At 43.7% G+C, this 13775-nt stretch overlaps 1 protein-coding gene and 1 long non-coding RNA gene across 2 annotated transcripts; both read left to right on the top strand.

Annotated features, from left to right (window-relative positions):
- The first annotated feature begins 3511 nt into the window (after positions 1 to 3511).
- LOC144454507 (uncharacterized) lies at positions 3512 to 4903 on the top strand. The gene is made up of 2 exons (XR_013482948.1): positions 3512 to 3723; positions 4814 to 4903. It is a non-coding gene; the product is annotated as an uncharacterized LOC144454507 (long non-coding RNA).
- Positions 4904 to 6271: 1368 nt separating this feature from the next.
- Positions 6272 to 13211, top strand: TPRG1L (tumor protein p63 regulated 1 like). The gene is made up of 5 exons (XM_020975483.2): positions 6272 to 6568; positions 8593 to 8684; positions 9233 to 9409; positions 11196 to 11349; positions 11750 to 13211. Exons 1-5 carry the CDS (start codon positions 6356 to 6358, stop codon positions 11942 to 11944), a joined length of 831 nt encoding a protein of 276 aa, XP_020831142.1. The 5' UTR covers positions 6272 to 6355; the 3' UTR covers positions 11945 to 13211.
- The last annotated feature ends 564 nt before the right edge of the window (positions 13212 to 13775 follow it).

Raw genomic sequence — 13775 nt, 5'->3', positions numbered from 1 at the left:
TTCCTAGGACCCACATGTGCAAAAATATTTATAGCAGCTCTTTTCGTGGTGGCAAAGAGTTGGAAATTGAGAGGATGCCCATCAACTGGGGAATGGCTGAGCAAGTTGTGGGATATGAATGTAATGGAATACTATTGTGCTATGAGAAATGATGAACAGCCAGACTTCAGGAAAACTTGGAAAGACTTGTATGGACTGATGCTGAATGAAGTGAGCAGAACCAGGAGAACGTTGTACACAGCAACAGCCACGTTGTGCTATGACTAATATTGACAGACTTAACCCTTCTCAGCAATACAAGGATCTAAGACATCTCCAAAGGCCCCATGATAGAAAATGCTATACACATGCAAAGAAAGAACCATGGAGTTTGAACACAGATCGAAGCTTATTATTTGCTATTTTTTTTCTTCTGTTGTGTTTTGTTTCCTCTTTCTGGTGGTTCCTCCTATTGGTTCTAATTCTTATTTACAACATCACTAATGCGAAAATATGTTCAATAGGAATATATATGTATAGCCTGTATCAGATTGTGCACTGTTTTGGGGAGGAAGGTAGGGAGGGAGGAGGAGAAAAATTTAAAACTCAAAAGCTTGTGGAAGTGATTGTTGATAATTCAAAATAAATTAATTTTAAAAATTGATCACTCTTTTCAAAAAAAATTTTTTTTCCCTTTTCCTAGCTGGTTTTTCTACTTATGGTTAGTTCTTCTCTTTCTAATCCAGCTTCCATCACTGCCAAGATAATCTTCCTAAGACCTAGATCTGACCATGTCTCTTTCCTGATGAAAAATTTTCTGGAGTTCATTATCACATATTGAGCAAAATACCGACTCCTAGTCTGGTATTTAAGAATGTTGATAGAAAAAAAATTCTCTGCCCTCCAGGATCTTACATTCTAATGGCCTACAACATGAAAAATATAATGAGAAGACTGGCTAATGGGGACTCAACGAAGGATTAACACAGTGGGGTCTGGTATTCCTGTTACAGAAATACTACGTGCATGCAAGGTATTTACACCGTAAATGGAAATTTATATCAGTGGTGAGAGACAATGGCACCTGAGAAGCCCAGGAAAGGCCTCCTGAAAAAGGTGGGATTTGGCATAAATAAGGCTGTATAAGAGGCACACAAAGTAGATGGAAAATGACATTAAAGGGGGAGGTACCAGAAGCTAAGGGGATTGGGAAAGAAAGGCCTCTTGAGTCTTGAGGAAAACCAGGGGATGTGGGGACAGCCAGTACAAGGGTGTAGAGATAGAAGATGGACCGTTGGGTCTGAGGATCAGTGAGGAAAGGAGGTGGGTACAGAGGCATCATAGAGGGTACAGAAGGGGATAAAATGTAAGAAGACTGGAAAGACAATACCACCTCCTTCGAGTCCTCTCCTCACTGTACCCCTTAATCTCTACATCCAATTATACTTACTTTCTATGACTAGGACCTTTAAAAGATGTTTGCCAGTTGAATCCCAATGACTCACCAAATATGAGAAAAGTCAACTCCTACATATAAAAAAAAAAGAAAGAAAGCTACTGTTTTCCTTTTAGGAAGATCTCTTATTTTGTTTTGATATGTTTTGTTTAAAAAAAAAAAAGACAAACTTGAGGCCTGGACTCACTTCTCACCTCATTTTTCCTACCAGAAACACTATCACTTGTCATATTCCCAACCCCTCAGAAGAGAAAGGGAAGGGGAAAAAAGTCTCTCTAAAAACCGCTGCTCTTGTGAGATTCCCAGCCTTTGCTGCTACTGCCAGTTAAGGTGAGACTCCGCCATAGGTCTGGCAGGGAGGTCAGGTGGGGATTCGCATGACATCAGCAATGTCAATCTTTGTCTAGAGGCAGCAGTAACAGCCTGTCTTCATACCCACTCAGGTGCAGTAAATGCCCTTTCTTAATAAATCAAACATATCCACTTGGAATATTCCAATGTTTTCCCGCTCATGACAGTGATCTGAATGAGGTGGATTTGAAAGAGACTTGATCAGTTTCCCCCACACATTTTGACTCCTACATTTAGCCACAAAGACTCCTCCAAATGTGGCAAATCAGCGTCTGCCCTGGTAAGGAGTGGGGGGAAAGAGGAGAACCCCACACACACATAAGATCTGTGTCCAAATAAGATTTATTCAAGGATATTCTGTATTGCTGATGGAGCCCTTAGGATAGGCTGGAGACAGGGCTACTCCAAATTTCCAAGTCTGCCCCCATATTAAGATAGGTAGGGTGGGCAGCTCCTTATATCACATCCCCTCTCTAAAACTACAAATTTCACAGTATGTGCCAGTTTGTGTTATTAGACTGAGTTTTTTCTACCAGTTTAATAACAAATGCAGGCCTGCCCCCACAAAAAAAAAAAGATACAAAAAAAAAAAGAAAGAAAATATATGTGTATTCCAGGAAGCCTGAAGAAACACAGTAAAAAGTTCACAAACAGCATTTATTCCTTATTTAACAATATTTATTATGGCAGCTGGTGGCACAGTGGGTAGTGCTGGGCCTGGAATTAGGAAGACCCAGTTCAAATTAAGCCAAAGACAGAAGCAGCTTAACCTTTGTCTGCCTGTTTTCTCAACTGTGTAAGAGAGGTAATAAAAGCACCTACCTCACAGAGCTGTTGTCAGGCACAAATAAGATATTCCATAAGTACTTATCCCAGTGCCTGGCATGTAGCAGGCACTATATAAATGCTAGCTATTGTTTCTCTTCACCCACTGTGAGCACAGCACCGCATTAGAGAAGATGCAAAGAAGCACAGCCCCTGTCCTCAGTGAGCTTACAGTTTTAAGGAGGGTGGTGATGGGGATGCACCATCAGGCTCACATGTTTCGTTATACCTTCAGAGTGAGGTAACTGCAAAGGAGAGATCCCAGAAAGGTTTCCCACAGGGAGCCAAACTTTGTCCAGCCCTTCAGTAGTTTTTAATGCTGGCAGAAAGTAATGAGTAGTTACAGAACGTTGTAGAGTTTGCAAAGAACTATGTGAGACGAAGAGGAAGAGGTTCCAAGGAGGCTGACTTGGACTCCATAGCCTTGCTAACATCCAAGCTGTCAAATGCTGCCCAGCCTTGGAATGGGATACTTTGTGAGCCACTCTCCATGACTGAAAGGGTTCAAGCGTAGGCTGAATAATTGACTGCATAGTGAGGATGGAATTCCTGCGCTCCAGTGAAGGGTGAGCTGGCTTTGAGGAGTGTTAGGTCCTGAATTTGAAGACCAGGGCCTGACTCCTGGAGCTGTGCAACCTTGGGCAAATCTACTTCCCTCTCTGGGCCTCAGCTTCCTCCTTTAGAAAAGAAGTAGCCTTGGATTCAATGATCTTCCTCCAATATCCTAGGATTTTCATGACCAGGCCCTTCAGAAGATGCTAACTGAATTCTAAAAGCTCACCTGGTAAGAGTAAGACCAAAGCTGTTCCTCTTTTAGGGAGGTCTCCTTCTTCCTTGGAAATAAAAAACAAGTCCTGAGCACTGACCTCAATTCAATTCAACAACTTTATTAAGTGCCAGGCTCTGTATCACGTGCTGAAGAAAAAAAGGAAAGTCCCTGCCCTCCGGGACAGATGAAGTATATGTACTTTGTAACTAAGTACATAAAGCATTATGTGCTATGTAAACAAGGAAAGAACATGAAGAACTGGGGGGAGGTCAAGGAAGACTTCAGGTAGGAGGTGATCCTTCAGCGGGGCTTTGAAGGAAGTCTGGGATTCCGCGAAGTGAAGGTGAGGAAAGGAACCTTCCAGTCGTGGGGGAACCACTTGGGCAAAGGAAGGGAGGCAGGAGATGGAACGTGCCATGTATGGAGAAGAGGCCTGTTTGTAAGCCTGTTTGTTTGCCATAGAGAGGACACAAAGAGAAGGAATAGGAAATGAGTCCGGTTGGGAGCTAGACTGCGGAGGGCTCTAAATGAGAAGCTGAGGATGTTGTACCTCCTAACAGAAAGGAGAGTCTGACATTCTAGGTCAGTGCCGGGGTCAAGTGGGGGCACTATTCCATGGTCACATCTGGATTTTAAGAATATTGTTTTGGGGGCAGCTAGGCAGTACAGTGGCCTTGGAGTCAGAAGGAGCCGAGTTCAAATCCAGCCTCAGATAGTTGACACTTACTAGCTGTGTGACCCTGGCCAAGTCATTTAATCCCGACTGCCTCACCAAATACAAATTGTATATATATATATATATATATATATATATATATATATACACACACACACACACACACAGACATATACCTATATATACACATATACACACACACACACACACACACACACACATATATAATTTTGGCAATGATGAGAGGTAGGGTGGACAAGACTTACTGACATGGAGGTTGAGGGACAGAGAAGATACAAGGACTGCAGCAGGATTGGGAACCCAGTGCGTTCTGAGACTACCTTCCATTTGACCTGTATATACCTTGTAAGTAAAACTTATCCAATTTTGTCTCCCTTATTATGATCATGAGCTCCTTTAAGGCAACGACTATTTTCGCTTTTCTTTGTATCTCCAGTGCTTAGCATGACACCTGGCATATCGTAGGCGCTTAATAAATGCCTGTTGACTGTGATTGGCTCAAAGAATGATGGAACTATCAAAAGAAATGAGAAAATTTGAAGAATATGTTTTGGAATAAAAATTTACCAACTTCTGTTTTGAAAACAATGAGTTTGAGGTGCTTATGGGATATCCAAGTAGAGATAACACAGGACAGAGTTGGTAATGAGGGACTAGAATTCAGAAGAAAAATCAGGGCTGGATATCATGGATTTCAGAGTTAACTGTGGTGAATCATTGAATCCATCTTTTCCAGGTCCCAGCCCTATGATCTCTCTTGGGGAAGATCCTCCAGCTCTAAGATACTAAGACATTTAAATGCTAAACTGGTAAATATGATAGCAAATATGGTGTGTGTGTGTGTGTGTGTGTGTGTGTGTATTATGTGTGCATGTAAACACCCGTGTGTATGTATCTGTGCATATATACATGTTATGTGTATACATGTATAGGGGAAGACACATACATGTACATGTGTGTATTGCAGGTAGCAGTAGTGTATCTGTGTTATATATATAGATGGACAGATAATGTACTTGTCTCCATTTGAATGCTTCCCAGAGGCAGCCAGGTGGCAAAGTGGATAAAGCCTTGAGCCTGAATGCAGGACTTGATTTCGAATCCTGCCTCAGACACTTATTAGCTGCCTTGGGCAAGTCACTGACCCGCTCTGTGCCTCGGTTTCCCCATCTGTAAAATGGGGATGATAACACCACCTACCCCTAAGATCTGCGAATCAATTTGAAAAAACGTTGAAAAGCTATTTAAATGCTATCATTGTTAAATCCGACCCTTGACACAAGCTATTGTGACTTTGGGCAGTCACTTCACTTCCGTTTGCCTCAGTTTCCTTATCTGTAAAATGGACGTGATAATAACAGCACCTATCTGCCAAGGTTGCTGTGAAGATCAAATGAGAAAATATCTGGAAAGCGCTTTGAAAAACTTAAAAGCGCTATATAAATACTATTTTAAAAATCAGAACGTAAGCTCTCGGCTCCTGACACACAGTAGGCGCTCAATACACGCTCCAACTCCCTTTACAGAGGGGCCAAGTGAGGGGAAGGGTCTTCTGGCCGCCAACTCGCAACTCTGCCAGGCGGTGGTTGGGATCCTAGGCGGGGACCAGGCGGTGGAGGCCTTGAAGGCCAAGTTAGGAGTCAGGCCTCTTATCTATCCTAAGGCCGCGGGGAACCACGACGGGTGTTTGGACGGAGGAGGCAGGAGGCCCGGAAGTCCCGCTGATTTCTTTTTCTTTTCCCCGCCTGATGGAGCATAACCCGGCTCATGTCCCTCCTTAGAGTCCACAAGGCGCCTTCTCTCTCTCTCGACGACTCCTGGATCGTAAACAGGAAGTACCCTGAGACCAGCGCCGTCATTTCCGCCGCAAAGGGATTGGAAGCGATTGGGACCTTGGCGGGCTGGGCCAATCACAGAGCGGGGCGGGCATCGAGGCGAATGGCCGCCGTGAGGACGGCGGACCTAAGCCAATCATGATGAGCCAAGAGGCCGGTAGACCCAATCACGAGGGAGCGAGGAGCCCGAGCCAATAGAGGGGACGGGCCCAGATGAACCAATCATGGGGGCCAGTGAGGCGAAGTCAGGGGGCGGCAGGAGGGCGGAGTTTCATCTCGAGGGGCAGCTGGAGAAGCCAATAGTGGCGGCGGCGGAGCGGGGAGGAGCCAATCACAGGCAACGACGGGGCGGGTCGGGGCTCATCACGGCCTGCCCCGGGAGCGGGCCGGCGGCCCTTGACGCTCGGGCGTTCCCGGCGGCGGCGAGGGTGTTGAAGGCGGCCATGCTGCAGCTGCGGGATTCGGTGGACTCGGCGGGCACGAGCCCCACGACGCTGATTCCGACCCATGGCGGCGTGGGCGTGACTGCCCCGGGAGCGGGGCTCGGGCCGGGCGGCGGGGCCGGGGGCAGGACCCCAATGCGCCAAACGCTGTGGCCGCTCAGCGTGCACGACCCCACGCGCCGCGCCCGCGTCAAGGAGTACTTCGTGTTCCGGGTGGGTGAGCTGGCCGCGGGGCGGGAGGGGCCTGGCTGGGGTCGTGAACTTGACCCTCGATCCTGGGATCGCGAACTTGACCCTAAGGCCTGGGGTCAGGCTTCTCTGAACGTCAGAGTGTTTCCCCTTCGTCAGTTTCCTTTGCATTCCCCGGCCCCTGTCTTCAGTTTCGTGCGTTTAACAGGCTTAGAGCAAGGGTCCAAGAGGCTCCCCCTAGACTGCCCAAGAGGTCCGTGACCCGAGAATGATAATAAGGTAGCATTAATGTAGGTTCGCCAAGCCATTTAAAAATACTATCTCGTTTGATCCTCACCACTCCGGAAGGTAGGTGCTAATATTATCCCTGTTTTTTACTTTACTTTATTTTTAGAGATGAGGAAACTGAGTCAAAGAGAAGTTAGGTGACTTGCTTAGGCGGCTGGATTTGAATTCATGTCCCCTGACTCCCGGTCCAGTACTTATCCCTGTTTCTGCCTTCTGCAGGAAGGCCTTTGTCCCTCCCTCCCACTGCCTTTGCTTCTGAGAGTTTCCCACCTATTCACTGGAAGTCTGGTTTGCATGTCAAGTCCAGACAACAAGCATTTATTAAGGACCCGCTGTGTCCCAGGTACTTGTCTAAGCGCTGGGGACAAATTGTTCTCCGTTTTTTAGAATGTGAGCTCCTTCAGAAACTTGTTTTTGGTTTTTTTGGTGGCTTTTTAATTTTTTTTGCCTTCATATTCCTAGAGTCTGTGACATAATAAACATTAATAAATGCTTACTGATTGACTTATCAGCGATCACATGAAGTAATCTATGGAAATACTTTTGCAGACCTTAAAGAGCTGTGTAAATAAATACTTTACCTATTAGAAGTGTCCCCTCTCCAGCTGTTTGTGCAATCTTTCCCCTAAATTCCCTTCCTATTTGCTTCTCTTCTCTCGGACTTGTAACCATTCCCAGTGGATACGGCTGGAGAGCTGGCCTGCCTGGCACCGTGCCATTACAAATAAATGTTTGGACTTGAGTCCTGGCTCAGCCACTTATGACCTGTGTTTGAGTCAAGCTAAGGGCCTTCTCTCTGGGCCTCTGTTTCCTCATCTATAACATGAGGAGGTGCCTTTCAGGGCTGTAGAACCTGTGGTTCCATTTTGCAGATAATGGCCCATATACGTTAAAGTTTTAAAAGAACCTTCCACATCCCCACCCTGTGAAGCTGGTAGTACAAGGACTCTGACCTTTGTTTTTACAGAGGAGGAAGCTGAGAGGCCTGGCTTAGGGTAACCATAACAGCCAGAATTTTGAGCGTAGGTCACTGGCCTCCCACGTCCGGCCTTCTCTTCACTGCACCAGTGATACGGTTTTGATGTTCCTTGCTTCCAGATTAGCACATGTCTGGAGGGCAGCCTGGCAGGGTGTTACGGTCCTTACAAATTCTCTAGTGCCAGGGCACCAGAGAAATCTCTTACTCCGCTAATGTTGGCTCCCAGACAAACAAGTTGTAAAGAAGGCACGCATTTGCAGTAGTAGCGAGAGTTCGTTGAATTGGCTTCCTAAATTGTGTGTCTGAAATCGCATGCGAGTCTGTGGCAAAAAAAAAAAATCCCATTTTGGGTTTGAGTGTCTGAAGTCACAGTGGTAGACAAACAGGTCTCTGGCTATTTTCACCTGGAGGTGAAGGAGTGGGCAGAAATCACAGGTTTTTCAGTATAGGGCCCTAATTCTTGAATGACATGCGTACTTTTTTGCCCCTCTGTGATACCCTGTCATGTTTGTCACTGGACTTGGATTGTAGTTTAGGGCTGGGGAGGCAAGGGGAAGGTGTGGATTGTTAAATTGCTCAAGGTGTTGTATTACCTTGTGAGAAGGATGGGGATAAAGATGATAGTACGTTAAGCGTCCTAACTGTTGATTTTGGGAATCATTATTCTGAGCAGTTTATGAAACATCACTGAAGTGCACAACCCCCCCCCCCACACACACACACACTCTGGATGTTCAAGGATATTTCATCACAACGCCTGCTTTCCTTTGTTTCGTTCAAGCCTGGGACCATCGAACAGGCTGTAGAGGAGATCCGTTTAGTGGTCCTGCCCACGGAAGATGGAGAGGTGCAGGGCGTGTGGCTGCTGACAGAGTAAGTGTGCCCCCTTGGGGTTAGGTGATTGATCAGCTCTTTCTAACTTGGTGCTTTCCAATGCTTCTGGTGAGGCCATCTCCACAGAAGGCAGGTGTCAGATGCCAGTGGTGAAAACGGGCCAAGCAGGTGCACTGGAGGAGGACAATTCTGGGGTTCTTTCCCACCTAAAGCACCACTTTTTTTTTTCATGTTATGTGGAGTGTCTGTCTCTGCTAGCTTAGAAATTGTAAAGGTATGGAGAGGCCTGTGTACATAGCATTTCCTCAGCGAAGATAGGAGCTTGTAATGAAGACACTAGCCTGAATGTCCCCTGGAGCTGTTACCCAGTACTCCCTGTGAGGGAGGAGTCATTGTCACTTTGCTTTTACTAACACACACACATACACACACACACACACACACACACACACACCCCCTTCCACCCCCACAGAAGGCTTTTCCACGGTCTTGTTGAACAGCTAACCTAACGCCATTTCTTCATTGGGGGGGGTGCTTTTACGAGGGGAGGAGTTACAAAAGATGATTCATTTTCTCTGCCTCACCAGGGTTGACCATTGGAACAATGAAAAGGAGCGGCTGGTTCTCATCACAGACCAATCCCTGCTGATCTGTAAATATGACTTCATTAATCTACAGTGCCAGCAGGTGGTTAAAATATCATTAAATGCAATTGATACCATTTCTTATGGAGAGTTTGAGTTTCCTCCTAAATCACTGAATAAGTAAGTTCAATTCATGGCTTCCGTAGCACAGAATTAGAATTTAAAGCAGGAAGGCACTTTAGAGTGGGGGTGGGGGTGTTGTTTTTCTTAATATTTTGATAACTACATTTCAATATAATTGTAATCCTATGTATTTTGCTTTATGCATGTAAGATTGTAATTTTTGGGAGGGAGTCCATAGGCTTCACCACCCTGCCCAGGAGTCCAGGACACAAAAAGAGGTTAACTTTTGATCGAAAAAGCTGGAGCCTCTGCCTTAGAGATAAAGTAGCCCAACTTTGTTTTACAGCACCAGCAGATGATCTATTACATGTAACTGCAGTAAAGGAGATGGACTTAGAAGAATTTCAGGAAGTAGAATTGTTACTTGGTCAGAAGTGGCTTGAATTTTTATATGTGTCTTTCTAAAGAAGGGTTTTCATAACTACAGATATTTAAATTTATTTCATAGCATTTATACTTAAAATTTTTTCCATTGAATCCTATTCAAAGAGTCAAACTTAACTACCCAGAATGCAAATGGCTCTTTCTTATGGTGCACTTTCTTATTGTTTGCTTTCTGATTGCATGAGAACATTTGATATTGTTTGGGGAAGAAAACTCATTAGGTAATCTGACCTCAGATGGAAAGTCAGATAAATATTTACATGTAAGGATGAGCCACAGTAGCTTTAGAGAAACTTACTCTGTTAAAAGAGGCTGTTGGCCTGGAATTAAAGGGACTTTTGGCTTTAGAGGTATCTGCCTTACCAGTAGTCACTTGAAAGATTATTTGGAATAAAAACAAGCTAGTTTTAGACCACCAAGTACATTAAAAAGGACTATGAAATAAATTATAGTTTAGGGCTCTGGTAAATTGATTTGGATGTATTAAAAGGTTGCACGTAGCCAGCCACTCCAGTATTTAAATCCTGCAGTGTGTCTTTTCTCTGGCTTCAGAAAAGGGCATTGCATTGATCATCATAGTTTTTGGGGCAGTTAAGTTTGAAAAAGAGACAGATGCTTTTTGCTTTAATATCCTTTACAAAGGATAGATTCTTGTAGTAAAATGTTTAGTAGCATTCAACTTCCTTGGTCTAATGCTATTGCCTTGGGGGTATTTTTTGCATTATAAAATACACAGAAGTTGTAGCTATTTAAATATTAATATGTTTTATAGGGTTAAGTAAAGATTTGGCCAGAAAACTCTTGAAAAGCTAAGACCCCAGATATTCATAACTAAATACCAATAGGACAACCAGAAAAGGAAGTTAAAAAACAAAACAAAACAAACAAACAAACAAAAAAAGCAAGGGGCAGCTAGGTGGCACAGTGGGTACTGGCCATGAAGTCAGGAGGACCTGAGTTCAAATCCGAATTCAGACCAAACACTTGACACTTACTGGCTGTGTGACCTTGGGCAAGTCACTTAACCCCAATTGCCATAAAACAAAACAAACAGAAAAGGAAGTTAAAGTTATGAACAGGTCAATCAGAGCTTGGGTCAACACTGCACTGCATTGACTCAAGTAAATGAGCCTAAGAAGTGTCAAGAATTTAAGCTTAACCTAAGGCATTTTAATTAAAGTGAGCAGAATTTAAAGTGTTTAAAGCAGCTGCCTATAAAGGCCACTAATCATTATTATTATTAGGAACAAGAATGAATTCTAGATTATAAAAAGACGAGGGAGGGGGAGTTCACTTAAAATATGGGACTTTTTTTCCCTGTCGTATCTTTGTGATTGACCAGGATGCTCTGAAAAGGGCATTTGAGCTCTGCTTTGTGACTGATCTCTTCCAATTTCAGGCGAGAAGGTTTTGGGATTCGAATTCAGTGGGATAAGCAGAGCCGCCCCTCCTTCATAAACAGATGGAACCCCTGGTCCACAAATCTGCCTTATGCCACTTTTATAGAGCATCCAATGGCAGATGCTGATGAGAAGATTGCATCTCTTTGCCAAGTAAGGGGGGAGAATCCCACTGGGTACCATCACTTCTTGCCAGATCTCTTGGGAAAAGGTCTTTAGAAATGAAACTAATTTGCTTCTGGGCTAATATTAGAAAGTGCTGTATTAACCCATACTACTCAGCAACACCAGCCATCCTCGGACAGTTACACAGCTAAATTTAAGTTAAGACATGGCGATCGTGAGAATAACTAGAATTTGTAGTTGATCGCACTCCCTGGTGGAAGGGCTTGGGGAAGGATGGTTCTTGAAGGACTCAGAACTGGCTGGGATCCATCCATTAGGCCTTTCTCTCATCAGATTCGTCTCCAAATCATTTCTTCCCAACTCTTAGGAGGTAGGGTTTGCTTTGATTTTGCCTGGACACTAACCTGCTCTCTTCTTTTCTTTAAAGTTGGAAAGCTTCAAGGCTCTATTAATTCAAGCCGTCAAGAAGGCCCAAAAGGAATTCCCTTTACCAGGTCGAGCCAATGGAGTGCTGGTCTTGGAGCGTCCTCTTCTCATTGAGACCTATGTGGGGCTCATGTCCTTTATCAACAACGAGGCCAAGCTAGGCTACTCCATGTCAAGAGGCAAAATCGGCTTCTAAACATCTACATTTCACAATCCACGTGCTATAGAAGTTGTCTTTTGGGTGTTGTGACTTTAAAGGAGATCACCTCCTGAAAAGCAGATGGAGGACCCAGGGTGTGCTTCTAGGTAAAAGGATATGTAATAGTTACTTACCTCTAAGGTTATGAATAGTAAAATGAATTACAAACTTCAGATATCGGATACTCGGCAACAATACAAGCTATACACAAAGGGCAAATTGAATCCAGCTGTCAGTTGGATTAGCTGGTGTTTTATTTTCTAATTACTTCTAGTGCTTTTTCTTGAGTGTGTGGATTTTGCTTCTTTTGACATTTCCCAATGCAGCCACTCTAGCATGATCACAAAAAGATCGGAATGACTTCACTTAGAATGTAATGTGATGTAAATCATATACAAGAAGAGCTACCTGATGTCTAGTGCCTGTAGCTACAAACGTTTACACTTAGTGTCAATTTTAATTTTTCTTTTTTTTTTTTTTTAAGAAAAAAGCCTTTTTTTTTTCCTTTAAGAAGCCAAATGCAAAAGTAGCCAACAGACTGGTCCATCTTAGCTGGACTGAGTCTTTGCCTTTGTTAGCTACTGTTGTGGATGACAGTAGTTGTTTTGTAAATATAAGTTTGGTCTGAAGTCAAACTTTTTCTAGAATGAATCTAAGTTGTGTTCATAGTTATGCTACCATATACAGGCCCAAAGAGGTTTATGGGGCGGGGGGGAATTATGGGGGGGGAATCACTTTAAGACGATTTAACTGGTTTCATTAGACAGTCACCTTGATAATTCTTTGCACATGATTTTATTGACATATATGCTAAGGTTTTGATTGCCATGTGAGTATTTAAAAGGGAATTGATTCGCTTTGCTCTTCGAGTACTGCACTTTGTAAAGGCCTCCTGTTAGACTGGCACTAAGCAACTGATGTCTGAGGTGGTTATGCGTGTGTAGGTCGGTCAGAACATTGCACTCACGCTATCCCGACTTGTGTGTCCTGGGGTGAATAATATAGTTGAAGATGATAGCCTTTTACAACTCGAATTGTTGCTAGACTTCTTAGAAGAATAAGGATCCTGTCTGCCACAAAATACAGTGTAATTGTAAACTTTCCATGCTGTCTGACCAGCCTCTTGGTTGGTGTGTGTATGTGTGTGTGTTTGAACCCTTCGTTTTTAAGCCTCACGTTTAATTGTTAGCTTGTCAGATGACCGGCATGTGTGTGTCTGGAATGCAATACAATGCATGTCCAAAATAGACCGTTTGAGAAAACACCTGTGTGTCTAGCTTCTGTTTCTAATCTTGTAGTAAAGACGAATCTACCTTTACCAACGTCGTACCTTCTCCAACTTTGGAAAAGTGCTGAAGTGATTCACTTTAAATAGCTACAAACAAAAAGTCATATTCCCAACTTGACCAAAAAAGGTAAATATATGAGTGTCCGGTAATAATTTAAGGGTTATAATTTAACAGAATGTCTATGTACTTAAACCCAACCCCTTAACCACCTGATGTTTTCCTTCACAAGAGGGAAAACATACCAGCTCTAGTAAAGGAAGATGCCTAGTGCTTTAGAACCTAGTCCTCTGGCCACTGGTGATATAACACCAGGGTTACCAAATAGTTTGCAATAGGGTTTTTGAGGTACAGCTCCTAATAGCAATGAATCAGTAACTTCTCCAGTTCTTTAACAACATAAAATATTGGTTGTTTAACAGGCTTTCCCTGGTTTCTGTCAGCCCTTTCTGAAACGGGCTTAGATTGGCAGCACCTCAAAAGAGTAGTGACGTCTCTAAGAGAACAGTAAGTGGTTATAGAAAGGGGGGAGACGTTCTAGG

The sequence above is a fragment of the Phascolarctos cinereus genome, unplaced genomic scaffold (assembly GCF_003287225.1).
Source record: "Phascolarctos cinereus isolate Bilbo 61053 unplaced genomic scaffold, phaCin_HiC Scaffold_726;HRSCAF=1367, whole genome shotgun sequence".
Lineage (NCBI taxonomy): Eukaryota > Metazoa > Chordata > Mammalia > Diprotodontia > Phascolarctidae > Phascolarctos > Phascolarctos cinereus.
Note: the sequence above shows the minus strand (reverse complement) of the source record. Positions and strands in the feature narration are given on the sequence as shown.

Coding starts and splice junctions, on each gene's coding strand:
- TPRG1L (XM_020975483.2), top strand. CDS start 6,356: ATGCTGCAGCTGCGGGATTCGGTGGACTCGGCGGGCACGAGCCCCACG. Junction 6,569..8,592: donor AGGAGTACTTCGTGTTCCGG/GTGGGTGAGCTG, acceptor GTTTCGTTCAAG/CCTGGGACCATCGAACAGGC. Junction 8,685..9,232: donor GGCGTGTGGCTGCTGACAGA/GTAAGTGTGCCC, acceptor CTGCCTCACCAG/GGTTGACCATTGGAACAATG.